The 14,712-nt window shown below is 39.2% G+C and overlaps 1 protein-coding gene across 4 annotated transcripts in view; it reads right to left on the reverse strand.

Moving 5' to 3' along the window:
• CDKAL1 (CDKAL1 threonylcarbamoyladenosine tRNA methylthiotransferase) overlaps positions 1-14,712 on the reverse strand; it is a 665,563-nt gene that overhangs the window by 153,767 nt on the left and 497,084 nt on the right. For all 4 annotated transcript variants that reach the window (XM_078851602.1, XM_073331895.2, XM_078851603.1 and 1 more), the window contains one exon: positions 12,070-12,250. In XM_078851602.1, coding sequence (XP_078707728.1) covers positions 12,070-12,250 — 181 coding nt within the window. The remainder of the gene's footprint in view (positions 1-12,069; positions 12,251-14,712) is intronic.

The following is a 14,712-nucleotide window of genomic DNA, read 5'->3' on the forward strand; positions in this document are numbered from 1 at the left end:
TATGATTTCTTTAAGTGGCTGAGAAAATAGCTGTGCTGAATAGAATGAATATTCCTGTCTGTGTGTGTCTTTTTTGTGTCTTAAGGTTTTGCCTAGAGGGATTCTCTATGTTTTGAATCTAATTACCCTGTAAGGTATTCACCATCCTGATTTTACAGAGGTGATTCTTTTTTTACTCTATTAAAAGTCTTCTTGTAAGGAAAAAAGAAAAGGAGTACTTGTGGCACCTTAGAGACTAACCAATTTATTTGAGCATAAGCTTTCGTGAGCTACAGCTCACTTCATCGGATGCATACTGTGGAAAATACAGAAGATGTTTTTATACACACAAAGCATGAAAAAAAAATGGGTGTTTACCACAACAAAAGGTTTTCTCTCCCCCCACCCCACTCTCCTGCTGGTAATAGCTTATGTAAAGTGATCACTCTCCTTACAATGTGTATGATAATCAAGGTGGGCCATTTCTAGCACAAATCCAGGTTTTCTCCCCCCCCCCCCCCCCCCCGGATTTGTGCTGGAAATGGCCCACCTTGATTATCATACACATTGTAAGGAGAGTGATCACTTTACATAAGCTATTACCAGCAGGAGAGTGGAGTGGGGGGAGAGAAAACCTTTTGTAGTGATAAACACCCATTTTTTCATGGTTTGTGTGTATAAAAACATCTTCTGTATTTTCCACAGTATGCATCCGATGAAGTGAGCTGTAGCTCACGAAAGCTTATGCTCATATAAATTGGTTAGTCTCTAAGGTGCCACAAGTACTCCTTTTCTTTTTGCGAATACAGACTCACACGGCTGTTACTATAAAACTTGTAAGCAAACTGAATGCTTTTTCATTGTTCTAAGATCCAAGGGTTTGGGTCTGTGATCACCTATGCAAATTGGTGAGGATTTTTACCAAACCTTCCCCAGGAAGTGGGGTGCAAGGGTTGGGAGGTTTTTGGGGGGAAAGACGTTTCCAAACTACGTTTTTTCAGGAACCCAGATAAAGTTTGGTGGTGGCAGTGGAAGTCCAGGGGCAAAAGGGTAAAATAGTTTGTACCTTGGGGAAGTTTTAACCTAAGCTGGTAAAGATAAGCTTAGGAGGTTTTTCATGCAGGTCCCCACATCTGTACCCTAGAGTTCAGAGTGGCGAAGAAACCTTGACACGGGCTTAGAGGTAGTCCCAGCACAGCAGGTGGCAGTTCCCAAGGGGGTTTCTGTGACCCAATCCGCCACATCTAGCATGGCAATTTTTGCACTTCTTTTTGTGTAATATGCCTGGTGTACATGGGATTTTTTTTCCAAATGAATTCAATACAAAAAGCAGCTAGAATACCTCAGGCTGCTGGAAGAGGGCATTTTCTAAGCATGATGCTGTAACTGAACAGAAAACTTGTCTCATTTAGTGTTTCATTGAGTGAAAAGTATTTGACTAGTATGAGGGGTTTTTTTTGTGTGTGTCAGGAATATCGCAGATTAGCCTGACATCTGGGTAACAGATAAAGCAACTGCTCTTCAGACTACCAATCTACCATACTGGGATATATATCTGTATGGGACTATAACGAATAGTAAACTAAATATTGTTGTGTTAATTAAGCACTTATCTGCTATACAGAGTATCAAAGCCCAGGATCAATTTGGCTACAATACTCTCTTTTGCTCTCTTCATGGTGTGCTCCCAAACTGATCTGTTCAGCTGTCTGACAGTGGGCTTGGATGCTTTCTATCATCCTGAAAAGATGAAGGATTGGCACAACAGTGGTCACCATGAAGGAGAAAGAGGGTTCAAGGGGGCATAATATCACCAAATGAAGGAGGAAGGCAATAGCTAATGTCCATGTTTGCCAGGTTTCAGAGAGCCACGGAAAAATAAAAAAAGTCTTGTGCCTAAGGGATTGCCTAGTCTTGCTGCTTTATCGCAAATGATCTGCTCTATTATTCCGTCCTCTCTCTCCTCCCAGTTTTTCATCAATTCCAAATTCCACATGGATTTTTAGCATGTTGACTTGACGTGCATGTTCAGCAACCAAAACAGTGGAAGATATGAGTTCCAAAGCACCTAGTGACCCGATCAACTGTGATGGCTCTGAAGGGGGTGCACTTGGAGCTCTAAAGACAGTTCAAGTGCAGGTGGTGTCATTCAGAGCCCACATCAGGCTGTGTTAGTGTCATCTTTGTCTTCCAAAAGGAGCCCTTGAGGACGATCAGACCAGTAACATGATACGCAAATAGTATACCTTCGCTCTCTTCCATGAGACATAAAAAATAAATAAAACCAAATCCAAAAGCAAATACTGCACTTTAAAATGGATCTGTTAAGCAAAAATTAAACCTGAGTTAAATCCAAAGTTCTGCAGTGTTTAAAAAAGTACATTGCAGGAGCTATAAGAAGACTTCTGGCACTGGCAATTTCACTGTCTGGAAATAATCATCAGTTAAAATACAGGGAATATCCATTTTTACAGATACTAATCAATTATTCTTGGGATTTTTCTGCCTAAAATTTATCAAGGTTTTAACTTTTTAGAAATATATTCAAGCATCAGTGGATTTTATCCATATTATATCTAAAGGAATGACTATCAGTAACAGCATACATAGACACAGAACCAACATACTCAACCTGAATTAAAAACTCCAAATCTCTAGGCAGCCAGGTATTAAATTAGTACACCTTTACCAATTTGAGCAACATTTTTAATATTAGACCTGAGTGGAGACTTGTTTCACGGACTGTTTTGAGTTGACAGCGTATTTCAGGTTTATCATGGGAATTCCAGGAGTGCCAAATCCTCAACAAACAGGTTTTACTGTTCTGATGCACACATCTGATTTCAGAAATTACATTAAGGACAATACTTCTAAATCTTCTGTAGTTTATAACCAGTCTTCAATGTGGTGCTGAGCCTTATCAATGAACCAGTTCTAATCAGACTAATGCCTTACATCAAACATAAGACCAAGAATAATAATAATAAAAAAAAACTAATAGAGAAGATATTTATTTGCTTCATTAATTTTAGCAGTCTGAAACAGTGTCCTGTTTACTATGGCAGTTTGTTATCTGTAATTAAAATGAGTAAAAGACAGAGATGGGCCCAAATGAAACCGGTGTCTTTCTTGTGTAAGAGTGGGAGGTTTCATAATCTCAATCGAGATCTAAGTTTAACACCTGGACTCAAATCTTATTATGGTGTGAACTGAAACCCCCATATCTGAACACATTGACATACACAAGGCCATAAGTACAACCACAGTGGGATGAGAGGAACACACAACCCTCAACTTTATACTGTCTTGTTGATGTCTCCCTTAAAGCCTCAATCCAGCAAGGAGCTCATTGCATTTACTTGAAAGGGACTCCATGCAGGCACTGTGATATGTATTTGTGTATGCAGCTCATAACAAGTACAGGGCCTACTCCCTCCCCCACCCCCCATTTTATTTAAATCAGAGGGATAGAAGGTACCACAAGTATCATCTAGTCTAACCCCCGCCCAAGATGCAGGATTTGTCGTGTCTAAACCATCCGAGACAGATGGCAATCTACCCTCCTTTTAAAAACCTTCAGTGAAGGAGCTTCCACAACTCCCTTAGGCAGTCTGTTCCATTGTCCTACTCGTTTTTTCAGTTAGGTTTCCTGAGATTTAATCTAAATTTGCTGTGCTGTAGTTTGAACCCATTGCCTCTTGTCCTGCCCTCCGTAGCAAGAGAGAACAATTTTTCTCCATCTTTTTTATGGCGCCTGTTCAAGTATTTGAAGACTGCTAACTTGTCCCCCTTCAGTTTCCTCTTTTCCAAACTAAACATACCCAGTTCCTTCAGCCTTTGCTCATATGGCTTGCACTCCGTCCCTTTGATCATCTTTGTCGCTCACCTCTGGACCTTTCCAGTTTACATCCTTTCTATACACTGGTGACCAAAATTAGATACAGTCCTGCAAGCAGAGGCCTAACCCAAGCTGAGTAGAGTGGCCCCAAGCTGAGTAGAGTAGAGCATGACTGGCATGCTATGCCTGTTAATGCAATCTAATACTGCATTTGATTTTTTTGCAATAGATCGCATTGCTGACTCATGTTGAGGCTGTGATTCACCACAACTCCCAGAACCTTTTCAAAACTGCTGCTGCCAAGCCAGTTATCCCCCATTCTGTATTTGTGCATTTGGTTTTTCCTTCCTAAGTGTAGCACCTTACATTTGACTTTGTTGAATTTCAAGTTGTTGTCTCTAGCCCAGTTCTCCAATTTATTAAAATCCCTCTGAATTTTAGCTCTATCCTCCAAAGTGTAGGCAACCTCCCCCCTTCCCACAGCCTTGTGTCATCTGAAACTCTCATCAGTATGCTCTCTGGATTTCTACAACCAGGTCATTAATAAAGATGTTAAAGAACACTGGACCCAGGACAGATCCCTGTGGAACCCCACTTGAGACCTCTCTCAACTCTGACATCATTCCATTATTTACTCTTTATTTGTGGTTGTTTCACCAATTATGTATCTACTTAATAGTAGTTCCACCAAGTCTACATTTCTCCAGTTCACCTATCAGAATGTCATGTGGGACTGCGTCAAAAGTCTTGCTGAAGTCCAGGTATATTATGTCCACCGTATTCCTCCTATCCACCAAACCAGTTACCCTGTCAAAGAAGGAAATCAAGCTGGTTTGGCATGATTTGTTCTTAATAAATCCATGTTGGCTGCTAATGATTACCCCATCCTCCAGGTACTTGCAAATTGAATTCTTTATATGTTGTTCCAGTAGATTCCCAGGTATCAAAGTCAGGCTGATTGGTCTATAGTTCCCTGGCTCCTCCTTCTTCCCCTTTTTAAAAAGACGGGCCATACGTTAGCCCTTCTCCAGTCTCCTGGAGCCTATCCTGTTACCTATGAGTTTGTAAATATTATTGCCAGTAGTTTCGAGATTTATTCAGCTAATTCCTTCAGTACCCTGGGATGAACAGCATCTGGCCCCACTGATATGAATTAATTCTGATGTGTTCTTTACTTATCCCTATCTGCATCCTTTCCGTTTTATTGTCTGTAGTAACTTTGCTAGTCATCTGGTCACATGTAATTTTTTTGAGAAGACCAAAACAAAGCAGGCGTTTAACAGCTCTGCCTTCCTATCATCTTCCGTTAGCAGCTCACCTTCTCCATTGAGCAGTGGACTCACACCCTCCTCGATCTTCCTTTTTTATCTGATGTATTGGAAAAACTCCTTCTTGTTGTCTCTAACATTCCTTGCCAGCGGTAAATCATTCTCTGCCTTGGATTTCCTGATTTTGTCCCTACACGCTCGCGCTATTCCCATGTATACTTCCTTGGTGACATGCCCCTCCTTCAATTTCCTGTATGTATCACTTTTGGATCTTAGATAGCTAAAAAGCTCTTTGTGCAGCTACATTGGCCGCTTGTGGCTCTTCTTATCTTTCCTCTGCGTCAGAATAGCTTGATGTTGAGCCTCCAGTATTACATCTTTTAGGAACTGCCTGCCCCCTTCAATTCCTTTTCTAGTTGTACATCTGTCTCAGGCATAACTTTAGTTTGAAAAATATCACTATAATCTTGCAAACTGAAATGAATGAAGTTAGATAATATATATGGAATAGTAATGTAGGCCTCTTCTTATAAACTCCTGTTTGGATAACTCCTCCTTTGATCCATTTCAGTAATTTGTATACCTATCACAAAGGGGAGGGAGGTGTGGCAGAAGAGTACAACAGACCTGTAGTGGCATGTACAAAAGAATTGTCAAAGGATAAAGTTAAGTTCCTGGTTTTGTTTCTTTTTCATTCTTAAGGGACAATAATTGTGCAGCTAAAACCAATGGTTGCATCAGCAATTACGTCAGTAATGTTACATGTAGTACAGACGAGTGTTTTTGGCACTACAGGGAAGTTTAAAAATCAGCAAGAAACGAAGTTGTGTATTTTCCACAACTGTTTTATTTTGCTGTGTACTATTACTGACAGTACAGCTCACTCTAAATCTGCAACTGTACATTTTCTTTGGGAAGCTAAAACCTTTAAACCACATTTTGTGTAAAAGTAATATGAAGCCAGTAATTTTCATTCTAGTCAGTGCTCTGAAGATTGCTGCTGTAAGAACAAAGTTGAATTCAAAGGAGTACAGCGCCAGCCGGGGTTTCCCAGGTGAATTTCTACTCCGGCTTTGAACTCTGACTTGCTTTTTCAGCAGGACAGTCACAACCCACACTCTTTAGAATTCAGAGACTCACATTCTGCCTGTTGCTCTGAACTACACCACTGCAAGAATTTCACAAGATATGGCTCCAAGCCAGAGTCAAAATATTCTTCTCCCTTCCTATGCGTCTGACTCTGCGAAGTCCAGCTGCGACTGTGGAATTTAACTCATTCCACAGATTCAGCCTGAACTGAGCTCTCAGAAACTTTCAGAGCCAGACCATTCATTGCTTTCAGATAGAATAAAACTGGCTTTACAACACACCAGCTTAACTGTCTCCACAACAAACACAAGTTTTTCACTTCAGCACCTGGTCAAACAAACAAAAGTGATACGACCTGAAGCTGGTACTGGCTTTAAAATAACTACCTTTTGAAAGCTTGGGTAGAGTTCAATAACAACATTTTAACTGCAGACTGAGGTTACCCACAGGTAACTAACTTCTTTGATTTTATCACACGAGTCAGTATCTTTGGTTGCATGCTGAGCTGTGAGTACCCTGGAGTTGTTTTAATAGATTTAAAAATTAACCATAAACACTGCATAAGTAGCTTTTTGCACTGAGACAGAAGCCTTCTGCAACTCCAGTTCAGTTCTAAATGGGAATAATAGGAATGAATGCATACTTATATATGGGATTTGAGCAAAAGAACTTTAGTTATCAGCAAGTAAAATTTACTTTATCCTTTCTAAGATTTGGAGCTGGCAAATTTTACCATTAGAGAGAATATAGGTGTACAGAGCTGTATATTACAGGAATACCCCTCTATGTATTACAACAAATTCTGTTTATTTTAGTCACAAGAGGCTAGATCCACAAAGGGGACTTAAGCTCAGTACTGTAATGCTTAACTTTAGGCACCCTACCACCCAGTGGGATTCACCCCCCCAAGTTAGGTGTCCAGGCTTCCTTATACAATGCATGGGGAGAGTTAAGGGATCCATGAAAGCCAGCACACAGAAGAGGGTAGCTACCTAGGCTAATCAATAGGAAACACTGAGGAGGGAGTGGGTCACAAGCCCCACCCTTCAAAGGGATATAGGCATCTAATCCAGGCCAAAGGGAGGCGCGTATCACCACCTGGAATTCACAACCATGAATCCTTTCCTGGAGTTAGATGCCTAGTCAGGCCAGCCCTTTCCCACAAAAAAGAGAGAAGGTGGTGGTGGTTGTGAAATAGGCGGAGAGTGGGGTGTTGTTAATTTGAGATTTCCAACAATGTTTAGGCTCCACGCAGCTCAGCAGTGTCAGGACTTATGTGACTTTGAGCATGCTCACTGGCACATGCCCCACACATGAGTTTCCTGATCCAGCATCCCTTTGAGTAGAACTGCTACCTATGTTTTGAAAACATACTTTTAGGCTTACTAGTCATTTTTTTTTTGTACTGTTCTTCATAACTGAAAATTTCTTCTTCAACAGAGGATGATGAGTGATGTTTTTCTACAGAGAATTACATGAAAACCTGACATCTCAAAATGGCTGCCATCTCCTATGATTCTTAATGGAAGTGAGGCTAATAGAGCCTGAGCAAAGATGGCCATTCCCTCACCTTGTTCCCAGTGGGAATACAGATAAGATGCCCCTAAGAAGATGGTGATTACTTATGTTGTCAGCGACAAGCCCAAATTTCAGTCAGAGACCAATTTCAACGATTTATTAAAAAATTATATAGAGAATCCAAAGAAAACCTACATAGAAAATACAAGGTGCATGTGTAAAATTTCACATTGATAGACCACTAGCTTTTAGGAAAAACAGGAATTTATGCCATATTTTAAAGCCACTTTAAAATGTACCTGTAAGTATGAATTTCTACCAGGTACGTCCTCAGTATATCAACATAATGGTTTTCTTTGCCGGTTTCCAATCACAGTACATACCTGGTCAGCATAGCCAGAGACTCTTTCAGGTAAATCAGAGAGATTGCCAAAAAGGACTGAAAGTCACAGTATCAATAGGGATTTTTGTGCCATATTTTGACTAAACCTCTGGGAATAAAAGGATCATAGAATCACAGAATATCAGGGTTGGAAGGACCTCAGAAGGTCATCTAGTCCAACCCCCTGCTCAAAGCAGGACCAATCCCCGACTAAATCATCCCAGCCAGGGCGTTGTTAAGCCTGACCTTAAAAACTTCTAGGGAAGGAGATTCCACCACCTCCCTAGGTAACGCATTCCAATGTTTCACCACCCTCATAGTGAAAAAGTTTTTCCTAATATCCAACCTAAATCTCCCCCACTGCAACTTGAGACCATTACTCCTTGTTCTGTCATCTGCTACCACTGAGAACAGTCTAGAGCCATCCTCTTCGGAACCCCCTTTCAGGTAATTGAAAGCAGCTATCAAATCACTTATTCTTCTCTTCTGAAGACTAAACATCCCCAGTTCCCTCAGCCCCTCCTCATAAGTCATGTGTTCCAGTCCCCTAATCATTTTTGTTGCCCTCCGCTGGACTCTTTCCAATTTTTCCACATCCTTCTTCTAGTGTGGGGCCCAAAACTGGACACAGAGTACTCCAGATGAGGCCTCACCAATGTGGATGTGTGAAGATATACAAAAAATAATTGCCTCAGTGTTTATATGGTGCCTCGTTCTGCCTAGATCTCAGTTGGTGCTTTTTCAATAAAAATAATAAAATAAAATAACAAATAACTATTTAGCTTTTTGTTAGGGGATGTGGGAGGAGGGATCCTCTTATGGTTAAGGCACTGGACTGGGACTCGGGAGCACTGGATTCAATTTGTGGCTCTGCCTTGTGTGACACTGAGCAACTCAATCTTACAATGCTTCAGTTCTGTAAACTGGGAATAACAACACTTTCCTGCCTCACAAGTGTTTTGTGAAGAAAAATTAATGGTTGTAAGGCGATGGAGTCATTTAGATATATTTGACTTTCCAAGGATGGTAGATTTCCAACAGAATAAGGAAAAACTACAGCCTCTCTGCCTGATCAGCCTGCTCTGATCATAAAAAGTAGTGGATTAGCGTCACCTTCCCTTCTGGACACAGATCAGTGCCAGTATGGATTTCAACAATAACATATCATTTTATGTGGAAGAAAGATTCCAAGTAGAATTTATTGAATACTCTATTATGTCAAGTCCAAATGAGATTTTCCCAAGTGAGATTTTCCTCCAAAAATAACTTAGTGTTAACATTACTATGCCTACTTCATGGACTGTGCCTGGAGGAAAGGTGGTCCCCTGGAAAAGAGTGAACTTAAAGGATTTGACAGGGCAAATATGTTGCCACCATAAATACCACTTGATTAGGACCAATGAGGTTGTCTTGAAACACAATGTACAGGCTGGGAGCAGATTACAAACAGCAATTTGTCTTTCCCACTGCAGATATCTGCAATGCTAAAACTAACAGCCAACATAGTCAATATTGCGCAATAAGAGAAGGTTGGCAACTGTAACGTAATATCATAATTAGTCACTGGTTTGGTGCCCCTAGTTAAATAATGTGTCCAAAAATTCTTTATAAGAAGAAATACTGCTGAAAGAAACCTATACGCCTCATAACTAATAGCATATGAGCTTCCTGTCAAGGAATTAGCTTATGAGATTAGATCAGAGATATGATGTACCATATACAATATCTTCTTTTACTGTAATAGGTTCGTGTGTTGCTTGTTTCTATGTGAACAGACTGAAGTCAGTTCATTAACAATAAGATGACGTGCACTGTAAAAAATGGGAAAGGGGTAGGAGTACATGGTTAGATAATAGTCTCTTCTCTCAACTGAGAAAGATATGTAATTATAAGGTGCTCTGGACAAGGAATGAAAAACGAAATGCCTGTGAATTCTTGACACTGCAAGGAGGGCCATTAGCTACTATCCAGAAGCACTGTGAATATAAAAGGCAAGACATTACTATAAACTATTCCTGCTCCAGTTGATAGTTTATCCTGTATTTCCGGAACGAGATGAAAGAATATATAACTCAGAGTTGCTGAAGATTACAAAAAAGAAACAAGGTGGGAGAGAAAAAGAATACCCGTTAATTACAGTTTTTCATCAGCAATAGAACATAAACAGAAATGGCTTTTTTGAAGGTTCTAATTCCCCAAAAGAAGCAAATTATACAAAAAAGAACAAAGTGAAAATGTCACGCTTCCCTAAAATTATGTCAGCGCCCCCTAAGTTTAAATCTAGCTTTTAAAAAAATGAGTTAGTTCATATGTGATTAATATTTAGTGTCAGTATAATTGTATTTAACTACACTTCTGCAGGAAAAAAACAAGAAGCCAAATTCCTCTACTGCAGTGCAATCCACAGAGGATAATGGGGTTGTATCTGTGTGACCAAAACCAGAAATTATCCGAAATGTTGACATTTTTAACCTGCCTGGACTGTCAAAATTGCTCTGCTGTATTTTAAATATAGGCATCCACAATGACAATGTGATGGGCATTTTAGAAAGAAAAAATTCAGTCAACTGAGTGAGCTTGCTTACTTAAACTATCATACCACACCACAATAACATCTTTTGTGCCCAAATCCTCTACACTTTCCTATATAAGTTGCTCTTAAAAAAAAAAAAAGGATTAATAATGAATGACTCAAAGCTTACTTCTTTGAACAATAAAATAAAAGGAATCAAATTTAACCCAATTCTCCATTTTCATTAAAGGTATGGTATATATTGACAGTAAGTAGAGACTATATTTGCATAGGTTTTGACATTATTGAGGAAGAGATACAACAATAAATATACTGATTTCTCTTCAAAGAGTGGTGAGTCATGATGACCTCACAAAATGAAGTGTGATATATTCTTATCTGCCTACAACATTAGCTGGCTGTGATTTTATCCTGATTGGAAATGCAGTGCATACAAATGTTATTTACACTAGTACAAACACCAATAAAAAGTTTAAATGGTTTTATAAGCATCAGAATGGTATATTCTCTTGTTCAGAGATTCAGGTTAGGCAAGTATGCACATTTACACGGTTGCATATTCAAAACAGATTATTTATCAAACTAAACCTTTAAACATAATTGTCATTATTATCACTTATGACAAAAAGGGAATATAAAGTATCTATATCAATTAGAATACAGTTGATAGCCAACTACCTCATATTAAAACGTGGCTTTTATTCTCTTGGGGATTTTGAGATGAGATGGTTTGATAATTGGAAAGAGTTATATAACCACAATGGCCAAATATAGAAGATCCTGAAACCTAGAAGATTAACTATAATTACATACACAAATTTCACCAGTGACATTTACCATATAGGCTAAAGGCAGAAACTAGATTTTAAAACTGTGCAGAATCATGGAAGATATTTATGAAGTAGTAGTTAACGGAATGGAAGTAGTCACATGCAAATCTGACCTTAAAGTATATAATTCAAAGATAACTATCATTCAGTTCATACTATTTTGCATAGACTCACTTGCAATGTGTATATCACATCACTGGATTCACACAAGTCTTCAAAAATTGGAAGAAAATATGAAACGTAACTTTGTCTTTGTCTTGGTAACAAGAGACTCACCCAGAAAACACGTTAGGAAGAATATATGACTATAAAGTCAAAGTGAAAAGAACCACCTGAACCTGTTATTGATGCTATTTTACCCAATTAATAATTTGAGCAGTAATTTAAACTTCAAATCTGGCAAGGCATCCCATGTTCTAGCTAAGGTCTTAAAGGCTATCAGTTTATTGTATAGAAATATATAAAACTGCATTTTAATTATGGCATAATTCTGCTGCAAAACCATATTCTCCAATAAGCATTTCTTATGTTTTAATTCAGTACACTGCATACTGTACATTCACATTTGGCGCAACATGAAAGCCACATAAAATGAGCTATCCAGTACAATGGTTCAAGAAAATAGATCTTACCACTAGGGCTGGAACCTGACGCATTTTTGCAGCAGGAGTCCTTGGACGTGGGTAAAACTGATTAATAAAGAGGCTTGGAAACCTGTACTCTTCTACAAGTTTCATGGTGTCTTGAAAATCTTCATCTGTCTCCCCTGGAAAACCACAGATGATGTCTGTAGCAATTGTTATTCCAGGCACTCTGCAATGGAAGTGGAAAAAAATGTTAAACAGCGAACTGGTACATGAAGTCTCACCCTACATAAAAATCTCATTCCCTTGAAAATGAAAGGAATAATTACTCAGCTTGCCTTTGGCTAGAGAACTAAGATCTAACACCAGTTCTAGAAAAAGTACAGTGGGATTTTTAATGGCCATTTCTTTGACAATAAAAAACGTGGTACAGAGGTGAGAACCCAAAGAATGGAAAACAAGAGAGAAGTTGCAGTAAATATTTGACCCATAACTGAAAAAGAACAAGAATGAAAACCTCCTGGATTAATTCCTCAGGCACTTGAAACCACAGGTTACCAGCTGAGCTTGTAAATTCATTAATTGTAGTTACTCAGTCTGCAAAGTTTATAAGCTCCAGGGCTTTATTACTAGAATTAGTTAATCGCTTGCACTGCTGTAACACTGCAGAAAGGGTAGGGCAAAGATGTGGACCTGACATTCTGAAGAGTTTAGGAATTCCAGTCCAATTTGGCTTTTGTAGTTAACAAAAGCTTCCTTTAGTCAGAACCAACCCTCTAACTCATTCCTCCCTAAAATAAGTCTAATCATCCACTCTCCCCATAAAAAAGACAAAAACAAATAAATTGTTGTTTGTGGTGCTGTAGTAGCTGTGTTGGTCCTAGCATATTAGAGAGACAAGGTGTGTGAGGTAATATCTTTTATTACACAGACTTCTGTTGGTGACTGAGACAAGCTTATGAGAAATGAAGCTTTTGAGAAGAACTCTGTGCAAGCTTGAAAGTTTGTCTCTGTCACCAACAGAAGTTGGTCCAAAAAAGGTTTTATCGCACCCACTCTGTCTCACTACAAAAATTCACTATTCTAAGGCACTAGCACAAAACTACCCTTTTATTTAGCAACAGCAACTTTTCTTAACTTTTTACCTCAGCTAGATACATCTCATAATTAAGAGAAATGAATGTCCCTTCTCAAGCAGTGTTGCTAGTGGATAGAGAACTTGACCTAGGACTAGAAGATTTAGATTCTATTCCCAGCTCTGCCACTGGCCTGCTGGATGACCTTGGGCAAGTCACTTCACCTTTCTGCGCCTGGGTTTCCCCATCTGTAAAATGGAGATAAGAATGCTGATCTCCATTTGAGATCTACTCATGAAAAGTGCTATATAAGCATCAATATGGTACTTACAATACTAAGTTGTTTCTTGGCACCCCAGTACGAAACATATCGACAAACTGGAAGGAATATGACTTTTAAGGAAATGTCAGAGCTAAATAAGTATATAATAGGTTGATTTCTTTATACCAAAGCAAGGGTTGGGATGTAAAAAAACCCCAAACTCTACGTGTGTGAATGCTGTAGTGTAGAGACTGGTCCTATCTGATTCCCTCAGGCCAAGAAGAAGAAAGGATATCTGGTCCTGAGTTGAACAGTTGGTCCCTAAGCCACTCTGCAGCTCTATGGTGGCCCCCAAGCATGCAGATGCAGATCTGCTCCCTGCCCCACACTCATCTTCCTCCTTTCTGACCGCTTCCTCCCAAAATCTGGGATGGATTCCCCAGACAGGACACTGGTGGTGCTGGGTTCTCTCATTTTCCCTATCCAGGTATCTAGTAACATAGATGAACAAACAAATACCTATCATCTGAATACCATCTGTGTAATATTTAGATGTCCAAAGAGAACTATTATTTGTTCTAGGGCAATAAAAAGGGATATGCGTTTAATGAAACCACTAATGGGACTATTCTGTGTTGTCTTTCACAAGACCTTGGTTTGATTCCCTGTCTGTTCCACCATGGCATTTGCTGGTAGTAATTCAGAGACAGTGACCCTTTGACAAAAAATGTCACACACTGAATCAAGAGGCATCTCTCCAGCAAATTAAATAGCTGCACTAATGTGCCACAGAAGTAAGGGTCAGTTCAAGACAGGAAGGTCAGTTTGATCTTGTAGTTAGAACACAGAACTGGGAGTCAGGAAATCTGATTTCTAATGCCAGCTCTTCTACAGACTTCCTGTGTTACCTTTGAAAAGTCACGTAGTCTTTCTGGGTCTTCATCCACCATCTATAAAATGGGGACAACTACTTTCTGACAAGTTTGTCTGAAAGACTAAATTAATTAATGCTTGAGAGGTGACAGTATGATAATTACAGAAAAGCCAATGAATAAGAAAAAGAAAGAAAATTAATTTATATTTCTCAGACTGCTGCAAGACTTGCAGAGTGGGAGGTATAAAATGGGAAAACACGTGGTTGTTTCCCTTTCACTTAGGATGACAGGATTTTTGTTTAAATCTTGCATATGTGAGCCATGCTGCTTGCTCTCTCTTTTTCAAATGCCATTATCTTTTAGTGTAGTTAGCTGCATGGAAGTCATCTAGATACTAATGTCACAATATTCCTCCTCCTTAGGTTTAAATAAAAACATAAAAATATTTTCCTCCATTCTTTATTACATTTATGAGTTC

Source organism: Lepidochelys kempii, chromosome 2 (genome assembly GCF_965140285.1).
Source record: "Lepidochelys kempii isolate rLepKem1 chromosome 2, rLepKem1.hap1, whole genome shotgun sequence".
Classification (NCBI taxonomy): Eukaryota; Metazoa; Chordata; order Testudines; family Cheloniidae; genus Lepidochelys; species Lepidochelys kempii.